At 36.7% G+C, this 21102-nt stretch overlaps 1 protein-coding gene across 3 annotated transcripts in view; it reads left to right on the forward strand.

The window, feature by feature from the left end:
* The window catches only part of TNPO1 (transportin 1), an 80682-nt gene that overhangs the window by 19560 nt on the left and 40020 nt on the right, over positions 1-21102 (forward strand). For 2 of the 3 annotated variants that reach the window (XM_045571561.1, XM_036408799.2), the window contains exons 2-4: positions 11885-11998; positions 14643-14718; positions 20394-20543. In XM_045571561.1, the coding sequence (XP_045427517.1) occupies positions 11885-11998; positions 14643-14718; positions 20394-20543 (340 nt within the window). Of the gene's footprint in view, positions 1-11589; positions 11749-11884; positions 11999-14642; positions 14719-20393; positions 20544-21102 lie in introns of those variants that run through there. The other variant, XM_036408800.2, reaches the window with a different exon arrangement.

The following is a 21102-nucleotide window of genomic DNA, read 5'->3' on the forward strand; positions in this document are numbered from 1 at the left end:
TGGCTTACGAGCTGTAGTTTGCTGACCATGGTGCTAAACAAAATAAGCCAATCAGAGAAAGAAAAATGTCACATGATCTCAGTCATTTGTGGAATGTATTGGTCAACCATAAACTGATGAACAAAAATAAATCCAGAGACAATGGGCAGGGGAGAGGAGTTTAAGAGATCAACCAAAGGACTTGTATGCATGCATATTAGCATAACCAGTGGACACACACTGGGGGGGGGGGGGGGGGCATGCCCTCAGGAATAGGAGAGGCTTGGGGTGGAGGGGTGGTCACGGGGAGGAGGGGAAGGAGACATATGTAATATTTTAAACAAAAATAAAAAGGGGTCTAGTTTCATTCTTTTGCATGTGAAGGTCCAATTTTTCCAGCACCATTTATTGAAGAGACTGTCTTTTTTCCATTGAGTATTCTTGTCACCTTTGTAAAATATTAGTTGACTGTATTTGCAGGGGTTTGTTTCTAGGCTTTCAATTCTGTTCCATTGTCTATGTGTCTTTTTTATTTTATTTTTTTATTCCAGTACCATACCGTTTTTATTGCTATAGTTTTATAATAAGTTTGAAAACAGGAAGTGTGAGTCCTCTGCGTTTCTTCTTTTTTAGGATGGCTTATGTATTCAGGGTCTTTTACATCCCATGTGAATTTTAGAAAAATTTTTCCTATGTTTGTAAAAAATGGGATTGGACTCATGATAGGGCTTACATTATCAAGATGACTTTGGATAATAAATATATTTTAATAATATCAATTCTTCTAATCCATCTTTCTATTTGTATCTTTAATTTCTTTCAATGTCTTATAGTTTTCAGATCTTTCATCTCCATAGTTAAATTTATTCCTATGTATTGTATTTTTTTTGTAATTGTGTGTGTGTGTGTGTTTTGTGTGTGTGTGTGTGTGTGTGTGTGTGTGTGTTTCCAGGTAGGTTGTTGTTAGTGTATAGAAACATAACTGGTTTTTGCATCCTGCAATTTTACTGAATTCATTTATTAGTATTAGGGAAGAGTATTTAGGATTATCTAAGTATCAGATCATGTCCTTTGCAAATAGAGACAATTTTAATTACTCAGTTCTGAGGTGGATGCCTTTTATTTATTTATTTATTGCTTTAGTTAGGAGTTGTAGTGCTTGAGAAGGAGTGGTGAGAATGGGGCACCCTTATCTTGTTCCTGATTTAGAGGAAAAGATTTCAATCTTTCACTAATAAGTATGATATTACTTAGGGGTTTGTCATGTAGCCTTTATTGTATTGAGATGTGTTCCTTCTATTCCAATTTGAGAGGTTTTATGCATGAATAGAGTTTTGTCAAATACTTTTTCTGCATCTATTGAGATGACCATATGACTTGTATCTTTCATTCTATTAATGTGATATGTCACATTGTTTGATTTATAGATGTTGAATCATTCTTGCATTCCAGAGAATAATCCCACTTGTTATGGTGTGTGATCTTTATAATGTGCTGTTGAATTTGGTTTTCAAGTAATTTGTTGAGAAATTTTGCATCTATATCAAGAATACTAGTCTTTGGTGTTCTTCTAGTGTCCACTGTATCAGGGAAATGCTGGCCTCACAAATGAATTTGGATGTGTTTCTACCTCTTCAATTTTTTGTAAGAGTTTGAAAAAAATGACTTTGCCCTGGCTGGTGTGGCTCAGTGGCTTGAGCATCAGCCCGAGTACAGAAGGATTGCCTGTGTGATTCCTGATCAGAGACATGTCCAGGTTCTCCCATATTTTGACTTTTTCTAACTTTCCATTTGTAAGAACGTAGGTGAAACTCCTTACTCAGCCTTTGTAAATTACAAAGTAAATGAACATTGCACTTAATAGCTTCTAATATATGCAGTCCTTACCAAAGTAGTACAAATTATGATGTGACTTTAAACAATATGTCCTAATGTTTTTGTTTTCATCAAAGACATTTTTCTAGTGTTTTCATATTAGTCAGCACAATCTGCATTGAATTCCCCTTTCTCCTATTTTCTGTCATTTCTAGTGCAGCCAGAACACTGCTCTCAGAGTAAGGAACTAGTGAAAATTTGTAGGACCAGATTTGTTAGATCAATACAATGGATCTCAGGCTGGCTTTACATTATAACTTCGTGGGAGTTGTTTAGGTGTGTAAGCCCCACTCCTATATTGAATCAGTGGGGGACATAGGGGACAGGCATCCTTTTTCTTCCCAGTGAATATAGTGTGCAGTCAGGGTTGAGAACCAGTGGTTTAAGTAGCTTGACATACATGGAGAGTAAAATCAATTCTGATAGTTAAAAATGTTGTAAAAATCAACAGAATTGATGTTTTGATGATTAAAATGATGTGATCAAAAGTTAAATATAGGATACATGCATATAAGTACAACCAATGGACACAAAACTCTGGGGAGGGACGGTATGCATGGGAGGGGGGGCAATGTTAAAATATGTACACAGATAATAATTGAATTTAAAAAAAAGTTAAATATAGGAAGAATTGCTCTATGAGTCTTGTACTTTAATTGAAAATGAAAAGCTTAGCTTGGCTGGCCGGGCTTAATGGTTGAGCATTGACCTGTGAACCAGGAGGTCACAGGTTTGTTTCCTGGTCAGGGAACATGCCTGGGTTACAGGCTTTATTCCCAATGGGGCTGTGTGCAGGAGGCAGCTAATCAATGATTCTCTCTCACCAGTGATGTTTCTATCTCCCTCTCTCCCTTCTTCTCTGAAATCAGTAAAAATATATATTTTTTAAATGAAAAGCTTAAACTCTGAAAGATAAAGTGTAGTTTTTAAACCTGAACTTAAGAAAACAGACAGGAAAAGTATAGGAAAAATAGAAAAGTCTGCCCAAGAAGTCTACCCCAGAGTTCTGTTAAAGCTTTCTCACGTGGAGATAGCATAATGGGAATAATGGCAGCACAGGTGCTTCTGGAGTGAGGTGCATCATAACTTGAGTCCTGTCTTTGTCCCTTACTATCTCTGTGACCTTGGACACATTACTTAACTTTTTTAAAGCTTGTTTCTTTCTGTAAAATTGAGATAATAATAGTTCCTACTCATGGAATTAAATGAGTTTGTGCATTTAGATCAATTAATAAAATAACGCACATATAAAAGCACTTCATAAATGATTACAGGATTGCTGTTACTACCAAGCTGATTCCAAACTTTGGAATCACACAGATTTGGTTTTGAATGCCCAATCTGCCATAAGTTGGCTAAGCAAGCTACTTCATCTCTCTGAACCTCAGTTAATATAAAATAGAGTTAATATCTATCTCCTAGGGGCGTGGTAAATATTAAATGAGCTGAAGTGTTTAGGAAGTACCTGCTTGTAGATTGGGTTGACGTTTGAGTTGAACTTTTCCTTATCACCTGCTGACTTTGATACAAATCTCTTTTTTTAATGTTTGTTTGTAAATTTTAGCATTTGAGTCACATGTCTAGTCATCATCTTCAACAGTCTTCCTGAAAGGGCATTCTGATAATACATTTATTTAAATTTTTCACAGTACTATATTCCTTTTTTTCTTTCTGTGAATCGCTCAGCTCTTAGTTGACAATACATTATAATGCTAGAGGTTTATGATTTTAGCTCTTAGTGGTGACCTAGATAATTCACCTAATAAATCAATCAAGGACAACTTAAAAACTCCTTTGTTCCCAGCATTGTATAAAATCGGGGTGTCTGTATACTGTACTCCCTGCCCCTTAATCAAGTAGAGCTCATTTTCTCCACACTTGATCTTAGCCAAAAGGCCGAGAAGTGATAGAGAGCTCATTTTCTCAAGTAGCCTGGGCTCAACAGTTGGTTTTGCTTTTTTCACTTTTCTTTTTTATCCCTTTCCTCTGATTACTACATAGAACCTCTTAAAGGACTTTCTAGTTCCACTGCAAGCTATAACTTAACAAGTTTGTCAACGTTTTGATTCTTTGACATTAAAAAACCTCATATTTTAAAAGTAAGTAATCATTTGCCTTTAGACTTCTCCTTCTTTCCTACACTTTAGTTTAAATTCTCATAAATCTTTTCTAAATAACTCTAAAATATATATATTTATTTATTTCAGAGAGAAGATGGGAGAGGGAGAGATAGAAACATCAATGATGAGGATCATTGATCAGCTACCTCCTCCACGCCCCCTACTGGGGATTGAGCCCAAAACTTGGGCATGTGCACTGACCAGTACCATGACCTGGTTCATGGTTGATGCTCAACTATTGAGCCACACCAGCTGGGATACTAAATAATTTTAAATATATTTCATATTCTTTTTAGCCCTTTGGATGTCTCTGATTTTTTTTCTTTCGTGTTTACTATAGCATCTTTTTGTACTTTGGAAGTCTACAGATATGATTTTTTTAAATTTATTTTTATTTTTATTTTTTTACAGATATGATTTATAGTCAACAAATGATTCAGCAAATCACTTAGGCTTTTGGTTGTATTTTGGCTCTGAAACATGATAACCTTTTCCCTTCCTAACAAACTAAATCTCTGTTTTAAATGCATATTGGACAGTTAGGTCTCTGTGGCTCCTCTTGCCCTTCCAGTGATTTCCTACATTGCAGCCAGATGGGGTTTTTAAACCATTTTTATTATAAAAAACTTGTGCTCATCATGAAAATTAACATAATGCAGAACGAAATTAGATGAACCTCTTCTTCCCCATGCCTACTTCCTAGGAGGAATAATTATTTCCCTAATTTTTTTTAACCCTCACCTTATTGATTTGAGAGAGAGAGAGAAGCATCAATGTGAGAGATACACATTGATTGGTTGCCTCCCATATGTACCCCAACTGGGATTAGAACTCGAAACCTTTTTCATGTACATATGTTGCTCCAACTAACTGAGCAGCTGGTTGGGTTTATTTTCCTTATTTTTATTTGATTATATATTTTATCAGTTTATCACCCCTTTCACAACTTTTCTTTTAGCTTTAGGATAAAGTCTCATCCTCCTAGCATGGCCTATGAGGTCTTCTGGCCCCTGCCTTCCTCTCACTTTCACATTTTGGTAATTCCTGTTAGATCGCAGGTAAAAAGCCATTTTCTCAACAAAGTCTTTCCTGACCTCCTAATTGGGTTAGCATAATGTCCCCACAGCCTCTTGTGCTTTCCCTACCATACTCCTGCACTGAGGCAGTGTTTCTCTCTGGGTGTTGTCGTTCTAACTGGAGGTGCTATTTTCACTTAGTGTGTGGGGCTGAAGGGTGTTAGATGTTCACCAATAATAATTGTCTTAGGCACTGCATGACTTTTCAGTGTCCCACTAGATGGTCACATGGGTGAAAGAAAACACCTATTTATAGCTATAGTCACAACGTAGAACCTATCACTATTTTACATATGCACATAGAATTTTTTTTTAAGGATTTTTAATTAAATGCTGAGTTTTCTGGGCACAAAATTATTAAAGGAAATCTGTACCTTATTTTGTCTGGAACCTATCAAGAGTTGTTCACCATTATGGGAAATCACGTCACTGATGGCAACATTTATCACATTGGTAGTGATTCACAATATAGGTGAAAACATCTGACTTCTCAGTAAATAGTTGTTTGAATTTAGTTGAAATTAGAAAAGAAAAGAAAAAAAGCTCTAAACCAGATGAGGGAAAAGCACTTTTCTCTTTCCTGGCCAAATATATTTGCTTTCTTCTCTCTTCCTATTGCACTAAATTCACATAATTCATTCATTCATGGCGCATCTGTCCCTCTCACTAAAATGAGAACTTAGTGAGAACAAGAATGATATTTTACAGATCTTAGAATCTTCAGTGCTCAGCAAATGGTAGTTGCTCAAGTTAATATTTACTTAGTTCAGTTCATGGCAGTAACAATAGTGTTTATTCAACAACTATCTATTGAGTCAGACTTTGCCGGGCAAAGAAGGCAAAAGGACACTGTCATTGCTTTCAAGGAACACATGATCTATTGCTAAAACAAAACTAGAAATAATTATAAACCAATATGACAGTTTCTAAGATGGAAAAAGTTTTAAAGTATAGGTCTGTAATGAAAAAACACTTTAGTCTTCTGGGGAGGTCCTAGAATAATGTCAAAGAAGACAAATAGTATCTAGTGTCAATCATAGTGCCAAAGAAGACTCCTAATAAATAGTTGGAAATTGAATAGATGAGCATAACTCTGCACAGTAAGAAGGAGTTTGCCAGCTGGTCAAATTTAAAGAGGACATTCCAGATGAACAGACCCTATTCAGATGCTCAGAGGTATAAAAGTTGCAGTTGGTGTTGCTGCTGGAGCATAAAGTTGGAGGTTGAGTGGTAAGAGACTAAAGTTGTCCCTGAAGGGGACGACTCTTTATGCACCAGATCATGAAGAGCTTCTTTCATGAGTAGAAATTAGATTTTATCTTGTAGGCATTAAAACCCATTGATGTAACATTTAAAACTGTTGTATTTTAAATCATATTGTATGCCAAGCAGATACCTATAATCCTATTACAGAGTTGGTATATTATCATTTTATAGTTGGGGGATTGAGGCTCAGGGGGATTAACTGTCTAGGTTTTCACAGCTACTACCCTGTTTCCCCGAAAATAAGACAGTGTCTTATATTAATTTTTCTCCCAAAGTTGCGCTAGGTGTTATTTTCAGGGGATGTCTTATCTTTCCATGCGCTAGGTCTTATTTTCAGAGGATGTCTTATTTTCGGGGAAACACGGTAGGTGGAAGAATAGGATTTAAACTTAGTGGTTGAAACTCAAAATGGATACAGGACTTAAACATGACAGGAAACCATAAAAATACTACAGGCATCCACAGGCAGCAAAATCTCAGACATATGCTGAAAGGACTTCTTCACTGATACTGCCCCTAGGGCAATGGAAGCTAAAGAGAAAATAAACAAATGGGACTACATCAAAATAAAAAGCTTTTTTACAGCAAAAGAAACCATCAACAAAACAAGAAATCCCACTGTATGGGAGAACTTATTTGCAAATGTTATCACTGATAAAGGTTTAATCTCCAGCATCTACAGACAGCTTATACAACTTAATAAAAGGAAGATAAATGACCCGATTAAAAAATGGGCAATGGACCTAAATAGAATCTCAAAAGAAGACAGAAGGAAGGCCAAGATGCACATGAAAACATGCTCAAAGTCACTAATTACCCGAGAGATATATAGATATATAGATATATATCCGAGAGATACATCAAAATAGCAGTGCGATACCATCTCACATCTGTCAGAATGGCTATCATCAACAAATCGGCAAATGACAAGTGCTGTCAAGGATGTGGAGAAAAAGGAACCCTCATGCACTGCTGGTGGGAATGCAGACTGGTGCAACCACTGTGGAGAACAGTATGGAGTTTCCTCAAAAAACTGAAAATGGAACTCCCATTTGACCCAGTAATCCCACTCCTAGGAATATATCCCAAGAAACTAGAAACACCAATCAGAAAGGATATATGCATCCCTATGTTCATAGCAGCACAATCTACAATAGCTAGGATTTGGAAACAGCCTAGGTGCCTGTCAGCAGATGATTGGATCAGAAAGCTATGGTACATCTACACAATGGAATACTATGCTGCCATAAAAAAAGGAATTCTTATCATTTGCAGTGACCTGGATGGAATTGGAAAACATTATGCTGAGTGAAATAAGCCAGTCAATGAAAGAGAAACACCACATGATCTCACTCATTTATGGATAATAAGAAACATTATAAACTGATGAACAAAAAGATAGATACAGAGACAGTAAAGAAACAAACAGACTGTCAAATTACAGCGGGGAGGGTAGGGAGATATGGGGGAGATAAGAGATCAACCGAAGGACTTGTATGCATGCATATAAACATAACCATTATGAAGGAAAAACTATGGGGAGGGAGGGCATGTTTGGGAATGGGTTGGGGGTGGGGATTGGTAAGGTATGTACACATATAATATCTTAATAAAAATAAATAAATAAAATAAACTTAGTGGGTTGAATCCAGACCTTCTGCCTGCTTTTTAAACTATATTTTACCACCTCTTTAACAGGGAAGAAACTAGATGTTTTTACTTTTATCAACCAGTCTGGCATTGTTACCTCATATCATCCTCAACTCTAGATAATTTAGTTTTTTATGTACATTTAAATTCTTAAATAGTTTGGGACTCTTAAGATTTAGTCTTCTGAAAGCCCAAAATGATATTTTACAATAACTTACCTCTTGCAGAATACTTTTTATTCTGATACCATCTTCTCTAGATGGTTCAAAAATTGTCTTGGCTTATTGAAATACCTTTTTTGGGGGGAGGGGAGTTACCATTGAATGTTATGCACCTTCAGCATAATTTAAATACTCAATTTGAATTACTACTCTCCTTTTTTGGAAACATTTAGACCTTTCTTCAACATGTAGAAAGAATAATTATTTAAAAGGAAATCTAGTATTGATCTTGATATTCTAGTTAATTAATATAGATGCAGTTTACTATTTAAACTATTTCTGCCTCATAGTTCTGTTTTGCTTAGTTAGCTTGAAATACTTCAGACATTATTAAATAACCCTGTGATCCTAATTTTAAAGGTTATTAAAATGTGGTAAGTTCCACTGATAGAGGTAATAATAGTTGCACAACAATGAGAGTGTACTAAATACCACTGAAGTGTACAATTAAAATGGTTAAAATGCAAAATTTTATAATTAAATATATTTTACCACAATAAAAAAAAAGTATGGAAGTGCAAAGTGGCTTGAGATCTCTTATCAAGATATTACCAATCAGCTGAGACCGGTTTGGCTCAATGGATAGAGCATCGGCTTGGGGACTGAAGGGTCCCGGGTTCAATTCTGGTCAAGGGCATGTACCTTGTTGCAGGCATATCCCCAGTAGGGGGTGTGCAAGAGGCAGCTGATTGTTGACTCTCTCTCATCGATGTTTCTAACTCTCTATCTCTCTCCCTTCCTCTCTGTACAAAATCAATAAAATATATTTTTTAAAAAGATATTACCAATCAAGTATTTTTGAGAGCCTTTTACTCCAGATAACTTCGAGTAAGGTGTGAGGGAACAGTTTATCTCAGTCCCCCATCCCATCATCATAGGCTGATCATATTCAATGTTCTTCATACTAAGTTGTTTAAAAAGAAAAAGACTTCTATTTATTTGAGTGCAAGGGTAAAGAAGGAAGGGCAGTAATGATATAATGGGGCAGTTATCCTCAGGATGTATATGGTGACGATAACTTTTGGGCTTGGCTGGTATTGAGCCCGGCTTTAGTTTCTTGTTCAAAAGGGAAACTAAGGAGTTAAATAAGCTATCCAAATGTCACCTCCACAGGTTGCAGCTCCAACTCAACTGTGGCTCAGACTTTTAGGTTCCCCATCCACCCCCATTCCAGCATCAGGAGAAATTAAATTTTTAGCCATTAGATTCACACACAAAATTAGAAGAATGTGCTGGTGAATATATGGGAAACATTTATTACTGGTAAGTGTGAATTGCATAACTGTTTTTAGAAAGTAATCTGGTAATATCTTCAAAATTTTTAAGTACAACTACTTTTGGCCTAATACGTCCACTGGGTTGCCACTACTTTGTAGGGACATTAGTACAAGAATGTTTTTTGCTGTGTTCCTCATAGTGGCAAAAAAGTAGAAGCAACCCGGAAGCCAGTCAACAAACGATTGAACACTTTATTTTCTATTGATTCCAAAGACCAATGTGATCTATTAAAATGTGAGTTAAATCTGTATGCAATGACTTGTAATGATGGCCTTGCTATATTATGTGTTAAAAAATTATAGAGTTAGGCAGAAACCGGTTTGGCTCAGTGGATAGTGTCGGCCTGCGTGACTGAAAGGTCCCAGTTTTGATTCAGGTCAAGGGCATGTACATTGGTTGCGGCATATCCCCTGTGGGGGTGTGTGCAGGAGGCAGCTGGTCAATGTCTCTCTCTCATCGATGTTTCTAGCTCTCTATCTCCCTTCCTCTCTGTGAAAAATCAATAAAATATATTTTTTTAAAATTATAGAGTTAATAGTGTAGTATGTAATATGTTCTGTAAAAAAAAAAAACTACAACTATATATATGTGTGAAATTAGAGAAAGGTGTGAAAATATTTCAAAAGTTTCTGAAGTATAAAAGAAAAAAGGGAAGGAGAAAGTTCTATAATGATAGAATTTAATAGAGATTACTTTGGGGTGGGTTGATGACAGAATGGGTACAAAGAGAAACCTTATACAGATAATCATCTATATATCTTGATGTGGGCATTGGTTACACAGATGTGTTCATTTCATAAAAATCCATCTAGTATGCTTTAGATACAGGTTTATATACATATTATACCAATCAAAAGTTTATTAAAACAATGGCACAGCAATACAATGGAATGCTATTATGTTTATAACACTTTAAATACTTAATATAAAGTTGGGCAAGAAACAGGACAATCTCATTCTAAAATATAACGTACATGTAAACGTACAAAATGAAGCCTAGAATAAAAACACTACAATATTATTAATAGATATGTTTCGATGATCCTTTTTTTGTTTTAAATATGGCAGTTTGTGGGGGGGGTTGTTTAGGAGGTCTGTAGAAGGTGGTGAGCAAAGCAGGATTACAGGATATTAAGCAGAAAAATAAGGGTGAAGAAGGAGAAAGGAAAAGGTTAAAAGAAAAGAAAATAATGCTAATGAGAGATGCAGTAAAGTCTGTTTTTTTAACCCCTACTAGGAAGGTACTCCTAGGAAGGGAACAATTTCAGCTGTCAAACCATCACGTACTGGTCTGGCCAAATGAAAAATCCACTCCTTCAGCAGACTCAATTTATTTATTTATTTTTTTTTTTTACAAATAATTCATACTTTATACTTGTTTTGTTTTTAAGCATTTACTTTTAATGAAACTTTCACTGATACAATAGTTTCAATTGATGATAACAAATACAACTTGTATAAGAAACCTATATTCTCCTAATCTTTTGGTTAATTTGCTCAGATCTTTTTTTGTCCCATGGTTGCCACATGAGGCAAATAATACCTCCCCAATGAGAGAATCAAATAAGAAAATATAAGAAAACACTTTAATAAAAGTAAACACTATCAATTGTAAGTTTCAGTATTTTTCTTGTTTTTCCTTCAGCCCAAAACCCTTAGTTGTGAACAGTGGTTATTTCAGATGGAATTTATTTCATGTAATATAAGACTTCAAAATTTGAACTTTATTTTAGTAAATAATGCATTTAAAAGTTAAGTTCTGCAAATGTAAATGCAACATTTAGTGTTTATTTAGGTGTGAGTTTTGATTGCAATGCATTTTTAATATTTGAGACTATGGATTTGGTTTTGTATATCAAATTGAAATGTAAACATTTTTATTTCAGCTGTCAGGGAAATTAGCCGTTGTTTTTGTTGTTGTTTTTTACTGTTTCAGTCATCTATTTTGCACCATGTTAACTTAAAATGACTAATAACCAAATTTAGATCTCTTAGTGTTTCGCCGGGGTGGGGGTGATAAGGACTTGACTTCTAATTATCCCTTAAATCATTAATCTGACGGAACTCGACTAGGCTAGGCTTGAAGAAAACTGCGTGGCATTAGGACCCAGGGGCTCCCGTGAGCGGATCTGGGGCCAGATTGCAAATTCGCGGTGACTCAGTCTGGTCGGCTCCTTGCGCTCGGCGGCCGCGGCGGCTGGAGCAGCAGATATCGGTGGCCGAACTGCCAGGCTCAGTTCCCCGGGTTTCGCGGGCGGAGACTTCCTTCGGGGGCCCAGACAGGTCCGCGGCGTCTGGGGAGCGCGGGGGTCGTTCGGGCGGGGAGGAAGCGGTTGCTGGGCGCGGGAAGCCCTCGGGCCTGTGCATGGGGAGTAGTAACATTCGCTCCGTCTCTTCCTGTCTCTGGCTTTATTTGCAGCAAACCAAAATGGAGTATGAGTGGAAACCTGACGAGCAAGGACTTCAGCAAATCCTGCAGCTGCTGAAGGAGTCCCAGTCCCCAGACACCACCATCCAGAGAACCGTGCAACAAGTATCCTTCCCGAGGCCTCGCCGCCGCCCGCGCAGCCGGCCCCGCCGGCCCGCTCCCGGCGCGGGGTGGCTCCCGCCGCCCCTCCCCCCGCCCGCTCCCAGCTCCCTCCGCCCGCCCGCCGCCGCCCGGCCCGAGCCCCGCGCACGCGGCCCTTGTGCTCCGATCCATCCGGACTGCCGACTTCCGGGCCGCGCGAGGCAGGGGCTCCGGGCCGCCGCCCGCGATTGCGGCCCGGGCGCCTATCGGGCCGCCACGTCCCGGCCCGCCCCCCGCCGGCCTGGAGGGGGTGGGGAGCGGCGCCGCGGCGCGGCCGGCGCGGACCCCGGCGGCGGCGCACTCCACGCGCCTGGCCCGGCTGGGCCTGCGGGCCGAGCGGGAGGCCAGGTGGTGGGCGCTGCTTGGGCGGCGGGGCTCCCGCCGAGCGTCCGGCCAGAAACGGGGTGGAGCTGGCGCGGGGTTTGAACTGCCGCCGTTTGGGGCCTGGGGTTACTTGCCCTGAAAGGGTTGGAGACTGAGGGGTGGGGGCTTTCAGACCTCGTCCCTGGCCTGTTCGTACAAACACCTGTTGCTGGCTCCCAAATGAGATTTTCTTTTTAAATCTTTGGCTCAGGATGTCTGTTCAATTATTCAAGCCTTTATGGAGTTAGCTGGTGTAGCGGTCCTATTGCTACGGTTTTAGAGACAGAAAGGATTAGAGAAGCAGCAAAACCTGCTTATGTGTGCTTTCAATAGTGCTCTAAACTGTGGACAACGGGTGAATTCTAATTGGAGCCAATACAGGAAACAAATTCACTCACCTGGTCATAAATAACCTTTTTATGTTATTTTAAGACCAAAGAAGTTAATTCAAAAAAACTTGTCTGCTATATTTGCAAAAACGTCTCTTCATATTTATTGTTAATAAGCAGCAAAATTTACTAAATACGGAATTTGGTAAGTAAGCTACTTTAGTGTAGTTTGGGCTTAATTTAAAACAGTCAAGGAAATGTAGTGTGTGTGTGTGTGTGTGTGTGTGTGTGTGTGTGCGCGCATAAAAAAGAAAGCACCATAAGTTTCAAAGAAGTACTGCATTGCTGTAACTTCAAATCTTAGCTTCTTGGTTAATGTGCTGTGCTGCTCATTTATTGATAAAAATGGAAGTCTGCCTGAATTTTTTTAAAGCCATTTTGTTTGAATACTATTAATACCAAGGGAAGAATAGTAGTTTTGGAGTTTGTTGGAGCTGTATCCTAAACCCCAGTATGGCTCAGCCAATTATAACTGAGGATGATAGAAGATATTTAATGAATTGAACATTAAATGACAATTTTTTAAAGTTAGCCAAGCCCTGAACCACATTGTAATTTTTAATAAAGCACTGAATATCATACATTCTAATATGTGTTTATTAAATACCTTTTATATGCCTGGTGCTGTACTTGGGCTAACAATCAAATTTAAAGTTTATTCTATGTACCTAGAGCATTGTTTGCCATCTATCCATCTTCGTAAGGAACAAATTAAATTTCAGTAGATAGAGGCGACCAGTTTTAAAAATCCACACTACTACGTATTTTCAAAGTGCCTAATAATGAATTTGTTCTTTTGTGTCTCTTTAAGAAAGAATGTATCAATGTTTTTGTTTTTGTTTTTTGTATAGGCTTGAGAGCTTTTTGAAAGATCATTGTAATAATAATAATATGTACAGATAGTGGCAGTTGTAAGAAAGTAAACTTTGTCAGGAAATACTTATGAAAAATTACTAGCCTATCAATATGCTCTTAGTCTTGGCCATTCACTAAAAAACCAAGTCATTGGGTTTTCTTGGACAAATAAAGTAGTCAATCACACGTTAGAATTTTTCTAGATAGTGATTTTGTTATTTAGATTACATTTTGACCACTAAATATTGAGGATATTCCAGTATGTAATAGATAACAGTGTACCTTGAGTTTGTATTATGTATTTAATTTTTTAATAAAGTTAGGTTCATTGAGTAAAAACATGAATATTTCTTTCTATTAAAACAAGGGTGTTAGTAAAAAGCATAATAGAGATTAAGAGGGCTTGAAGACAAAACAGTATTACGTCATTGTTGACTGCCAACAGGATAAAATACCTGCATATTTGTACCACTGAAAATGTTAGATCCTGGGAGGGGGTAAACAATTATAGCACTATTGCAGTGTAGTAATTTCATAATACTGACTTTATATAATAAAATTGGATATATATGCTTGTGCATAAATAATATTTAAATGTTTGAATTCTGAAGAACAAGTGAGTAATAAAAGCCCTTTTTAAGTTAAAAAATATTTTTGGTTGAGGTTTTTAAAGTTCAAAGAAATTCTATTTTAAAAAATAATTTTGCGAATTTGAGCATGCCAAAGATGGAACTTGACTTATGTTGTATTGGGTATAATTGACATAAAATTTATTAAGTTTAATATTTCAGCCAAAAAACACCTAAGAGATTTGTTTAACACCACCACTAGTGTGTTCTTAGAGTAGCATATTGGTGGTTTTAATAAGATAACTTGATTGTTTAAAAAAAAACACGCAAGGTTAAAATATCACAAAAAGGAATTCTTGATTTTACATTAAAAATATTCATTTTTTTTCTTAGATTACATTGAGAAGTTTCCTTAACTACTGTTTGTTCTAGAAACTGGAACAACTCAATCAATATCCAGATTTTAACAACTACCTGATTTTTGTCCTGACAAAATTAAAATCTGAAGGTAAGTAGGGTCTATGTTAATAACTACAAAAAATGTCTGTAGGGCCTGTTAAAATACACTGGGAATAATTCATTTCAAAAGATTTCCTTTTGTAGTAACCACCTGCTTTAGAGAAGTGAAATAAGCAGAGATTTGAGTACTATACTACTCTAAGCATTTAGAAGCTTATTAGTAAGCATTCATTTGTTAATTGAGTGGTTTTTGATAAATTCCCTCATTCTTTGCAAATGAAGAGTGTTGCAAAGTCTACTTTGGTATTTTGCTTCAATCCTTGTACAAGAATGACATAAAGATTTATTCTTTATTCCTTTTACTATACAGGATGAATACAAGATTTACTAATATATGTGTGTTTGTAAAAAACAGTTGGAAGTACATAAAACCAAAATGAAAAATCATTTATAATTCCATCACCAGGGATAAGTAATGAATTGCTTGATTAATTCTGCTCTCTCTTCCCTCTTTTAGATAGCTATACACTATTTTAAAGTTTAAATACCCTCTTTTAGATGGATATACACTATTTTAAAGTTTAAAGAAAAAAAATGGGAACATCTTACTAATATTTGTAACTTTTTAAAAACATAACATTATACATTAGTTTATTAACTATTCTTCTATAAATCTTAAATTTAAATTACTTCTGTGACAATTTAAAGCCTGGGAATTTGTGTGATTTTTAAATGACACTCGTTTGTTGTTGTTTTTTAATATACTTCTTTGCCAGGCATTTTGTAGGCTCAGGCAATAAAAGTGAGCAAAATAAACAAGAATCTTTGCCCTAATGGAGCTTACCTTGTAGTGAGAGGTGTTCATAGAGTTCTTTGAATTGAATATTCCCTTCTTGGAACATTGTCAGATACAGAAAGCTCTCAGATATTTATTGACCTGTAAATGAAAGTACTGTAATATTCTGTTCAGTGATTAGTGTTTCAGAAGCCAGAGTACAATTTGTAAAAACACTGCATTTGGAGTTAGAAAATAAGACTCAGACTCGGACACATTTACCTCTTTTTTTCAGCGATAAAATGCCTGTGTTAGACCACCAGACCACGTTTTAGCTCCAAGCTCTAGTCGGTTAATGGCCTTAGTGCGTAGTAAAATCTCACTAATAAATTGTATTCGGGTTTTAATAATCCACATACAGCAGAGTGAATTATTTGGAATTATTTTTGAATAATCTAAATTGTAGGGGTTTTAATTTGTGATTGAGGAATGTAACAAAAGCTTCAAACTTTCTAAAACTACTTTTTACGAGACTAGAAATTCCATCAACATATATTCCTAGTTTGATAAGTGTACTTAAGATTTTTTTGTTTTTGTTTTTTTGGTTTTGTTTTGTTAATCCTTACCTGAGGATATTTTTACCATTGATTTTTTTAGAGAGAGTAGAAGGGGGTGGGGAGTGGAGAGACATAGATGTGAGACACAGAAATCAAGCCCTGTTTGGTCTGCAAGCTAATGCTCTAACCATTGAGCACAACTGGCCAGGGTGATGCATTGTTTTTGTTTTTAAATTTCTTTGTTTAAAGTATTAGATATGTCTCCCCCCCCCCATTGGATGCATTGTTTCTTAATGAAGTATGTTTTCCCTGTTTTCCGCAATAGTTGGTAATTAAATCACTGCTGTTTGTTTTTGTTGTTTTCTTTCCCTGAGCTTTTATATCGGGCTTTTTTTTTTTTTTTCTTTTTTAATTTTTATTGATTTTAGAGAGAGGGAGAGAGAGAAACAACAATGATGAGAGAGAATCATTGATCAGCTGCCTACTGCATGCCCCCCAATGGGGATCGAGCCGTAACTTAGTCATATTTATTCCCTTTACTGGAATCGAACCCAAGACCCTTCAGTCCTCAGGCCGATACTCTTATCCATTGAGCCAAACCAGGTAGGGCAATGCTCTTTGTTTTTAAAAGAACTTATTTAGCAAATGAATATTTCTAATGTGATTCACTTGAAAATCTTAAGCTTATTTCACCAAGTTTTCTACTGTCATGTCCTCATTCTAAATTCCAAATATTAAGATGGTTAAAATAATATACTCTTTCTCAAAGCTTTCTTGGTGTCTAAAGGTACATCAGAAGTATTTGAAAAAGCAGACAAAAGTAAGAGAAGTTGGTATAACTGCCTTCAAAAGGACCTATTAGTTACAAAACCACAAAATGTTGGAAAGGATTTTATCCAGGTTTTCCAAACACTAACTAAAATGTATTTCTTGCCCTGGCATTGTAGCTCAGTTGGTTAGAGGATCATCTCAATATGTCAAATGCAGGTTTAATTCCCAGTCAGGCACATACAAAGAGTCAAGCAATGAATGCACGGATAAGTGGAAGGAAATATCGATGTAGTTGCTGTTTCTGTGTGTGTGTGTGTGTGTGTGTGTGTATTTACACTGAATGGTGGAGTAAAAGTTTAAATCTGGAAGAGACCTCAGAAATATAGCTCATCTATTCCCTCACTTTACAAATGAGCAAAATGAGGCCCAGTGAAGTAAAGTCTAGTTACTTGGTGGATTTATTGAATGGATTTTGGATGGAGGATATTTTTCATTTTAATTAAAAATATTTTAATATAAAATATTTAAAATAAAAATTTTAAGTCATTTCCCTTTATGGTATATATTGAAACCTTTCATCTTGTAATCTTTATTGTAAAAACAATGTAGTGGTCCTAGTCAGTTTGGCTCAGTTTCCAAAGCCTCAGACTGTGGGTTGAAGGGTCCCAGGTTCCATTGCAGTCAAAAGCACATACCTCAGCTACAGGCTTGAATTCCCTGCCTTGGATGGGGCATGTACAGGAGGCAACCAATCAAAGTCTCTCACACTGAAGTTTCTCTCCCTCCCTCCCTCCCTTTCACTCTTTCTAAAAATAATAGAAAAATATCTGAGGATTAACAACAAAACAAAAAAACATAGTGTATTTCTTATAAATAAATACACATGCCATTTAAAATAAAATTATGAGACTGAACTAATGGGCTAATCCAGTGGTTGGCAAACCACAGCTCGCCAGCCACTTGGAGCTCTTTGGCCCCTTGAGTATTCTAATGCCACTTCTTCAAAATAGACTCGCCCGAGCAGAGACCGGTTTGGCTCAATGGATAGAGCGTCGGCTTGGGGACTGAAAGGTCCCAGGTTCGATTCCGGTCAGGGGCATGTATCTTAGTTGCGGGCATATCCCCAGTAGGGGGTGTGCAAGAGGCAGCTGATTGATGACTCTCTCTCATCAATGTTTCTAACTCTCTATCTCTCTCCCTCTCTCTGTACAAAATCAATAAAATATATTATAAAAAAAAAAAAAGACTCGCCCGGGCCAAAAACTGACTTACGCACACAGACCACGAAGTTTCAATCGCACTGTATGCGCTTGTCCACACGTGGTATTTTGTGGAAGACCCACACTCTAGGGACCAAAGAGTGTGTGTGGCTCGCAAGCCGCAGTTTGCTGACCACTGGGCTAACCTAAGACAAAAGTTTGTTGCTTAAGGAAGTTAAATATTTGGCTATTACTTCATGGCAGTTTTAAATTTTGCATACAAGTTAAAAGTGTTTCTTTTAAAAAAAATACGTTTTTTTAATTTTTATTTATGTTTGTTTTAAGAGAGAAAGGAAGGGAGAGAGAGATAAATACGTTGGTGAGAGAGAAACATCATCAGTTGGCTGCTTCTGCATGGCCCCTCTTAGGGATAGAGCCCGCAACCCAGACGTGTGATCTGACCTCAGTGACCTCTTGGTTCAACCAGTGAGCCACACTGGGCAGGCTTTTCTTTCATTTTAGTCTGCTGCTTGGAATGAGTCATAATTGAAACTATAAAGATTTTATTTTTCTTTTCTTGAATTGCTTTTTATTTTTCACAAAGTAATGTATAGGTTTAAAAATCAAATAGCACAGACTTTAACAGAAAAAGGGAAGTTTCCTATCCAACTTCTGATTTTTACTTCTCATAGTCAACACTTTCAGTTCATTTTCAAGTCTTACAACTGTTTCTATCAATATTGACCACCACATTGACTTTATAAAAAAAAAAAAAAAAAAAGTTTATTCTGCCAAAACCGGTTTGGCTCAACGGATAGAGCGTCGGCTTGGGGACTGAAAGGTCCCGGGTTCGATTCCGGTCAAGGGCATGTACATTGGTTGTGGGCACATCCCCGGTAGGGGGTGTGCAAGAGGCAGCTGGTCGGTGTTTCTCTCTCATCGACGTTTCTAGCTCTCTATCTCTCTCCCTTCTTCTCTGTACAAAATCAATAAAATATATTATTTTAAAAAAAAAAGTTTATTCTACTCTCAAGACTCTTTTATTTTAAACATTATACATTGACCACCTTACTATGGATGATGAGACTATAGCTCTTTTCTCTTCCTACCTTCCACTCTCTCCTCCCAATATAACTGCACCACCACTTTGGGTTAAATATTGGAAAGAAGATTTTAAATGGTGATGATAAAATCTCTGGTTATATTACTGTGGTGGCCTGAATGGGGTTTAATGCAAAGAAACTTTGCTGTCTTTTTGCCTCTCTCTGTTTTACCCCTGACTATTTCAGTGCCAGTCAGATTTTAGGAGGGTACTACTAATTAGAACAAGCTTGGGTATTTTATTTTTTAATAAGGTATGTGAAATAATAGTGCTGTAAAGCATATTCTGTTCAACATACCAGCTCTGTGTCTTCTAGCCCTTGGAGGGGGGTGAAACTGCAATGCATCAAGTGTAGGCTCTGGAGCCAGACCTCTGAGGTTGATATTTTGGCTTCCCCACTTAGTTCTGTGTGATTTTGGCAAAGGCCTCAGTTTCTTCAGTTGTGCAGTGGGAATAATTTCCATCTCATGAGGTTGTGAGGATTAAATGCAAATTACTTGCAAAGCGCTTACACATTCAGAAGATGTTAACTATTCTAATATTGTTGATGGTGATGCTAATTGGTAACATCATTTATAGTCTACAGGTATTAAATTGCTTCTTCAACATTTGAACCTATGGATTAAATTTTTTAGAAAGTAAATTCTGTTTTTAAGATACTTTTGGAAATTTTAAACTTGTTTTACTCCCCCCCCCCCTTTTTTTTTTTTTTAGCTCAGAGACAAGTGAAAAACTTGGTATAAATGAACGGCAGTTATTTGTATGTGAAGGTGACCCACCCCATATATTCTTTGTCCACTTGGTTTTTAATGGGTTATTTTTAGTAACTAATACTTTCAGACCTGTAATTTGATGTTTATATCAGATTTCAATGAAGCTTTAGTGCAGTGGTCATATATAAAGTAAATTAACTCTTAAACTAAATTAATGGTTCTCAACCCAGTGCAATTCCTCTCCCTCAATTTCCCCCAGAATTTGATATTAACTGGAAACATTTTCAGTTGTCACAACTTGGAGAAATGATACTGGCATCTATGGCCAGTGGTAACGCTGACCATCTTACAGTGCACAGAACAGCACCCCCAACAAAGAATTATTTGGCCCAAAATGTCAATAGTGCCAAGGTTGAGAAACCCTGAACTATAAAATCATGGAGCTAATCTTTTGAAATCATTTATGATATTATTTTCCTGGTTATACAAAATTACTGAAATATTGTAATCAGTTGTTGAATGCAAATGCTTTTAAAGATACTGTTCTTTATAACATTTTAAAATGAAAATGACTTCAAAACTCAGTACTGTTGTTATTTTACTACAGATGAACCCACACGATCATTGAGTGGTCTCATTTTGAAGAATAATGTGAAAGCTCATTTTCAGAACTTCCCAAATGGCGTCACAGACTTTATTAAAAGCGAATGTTTAAACAATATTGGTGACTCCTCTCCTCTGATTAGAGCCACCGTAGGTAAGTTATGTTGTTAAAATTTTGCTTATCCTGTTTGTAACTGGGTTGTTGTTGTTTTTGTTTTGTTTTTTTATGATACACCATTTTCATAAGAATTTCATCTGTTTCAAGTTAAATTATAATGGGGAAATTTTTCATTGCTAGTCTTGAATGCTTTGGATATGTTTATGATTATAGGAAAAGTTCCCTTGTCCAGTGAGACCCAAGGGTCCCTGGTAGTTGCTTAGTCATATTGGTGAAAATGAAGCCTTATTAAGTGATAATAATTTAGGACCACTACCTTTTCTATGAGTTGGTTTGTAATTTTATTATTTCAGTCAACAACTTTTAATGTGTTTATACACTTATGGGAAATTTTCAATAGAATTAGTGCATAGAAGTGGCATTTACTGGGTCAAAGTGTGTTGTTTAAACATTTAAAATTTAATAGGTATTGTCAATCACAGCAATTTTTACTCCCATCTTTTTGTACACAGGAAATTAAAATTTCTCACTTTTTGTAACTATATTTGGCATTAGAATACTTTTAGTAGGGGATAAGATTATATGGAGCCAGATA

The sequence above is a fragment of the Pipistrellus kuhlii genome, unplaced genomic scaffold, assembly GCF_014108245.1.
Source record: "Pipistrellus kuhlii isolate mPipKuh1 unplaced genomic scaffold, mPipKuh1.p scaffold_m20_p_4, whole genome shotgun sequence".
Taxonomy (NCBI): Eukaryota; Metazoa; Chordata; class Mammalia; order Chiroptera; family Vespertilionidae; genus Pipistrellus; species Pipistrellus kuhlii.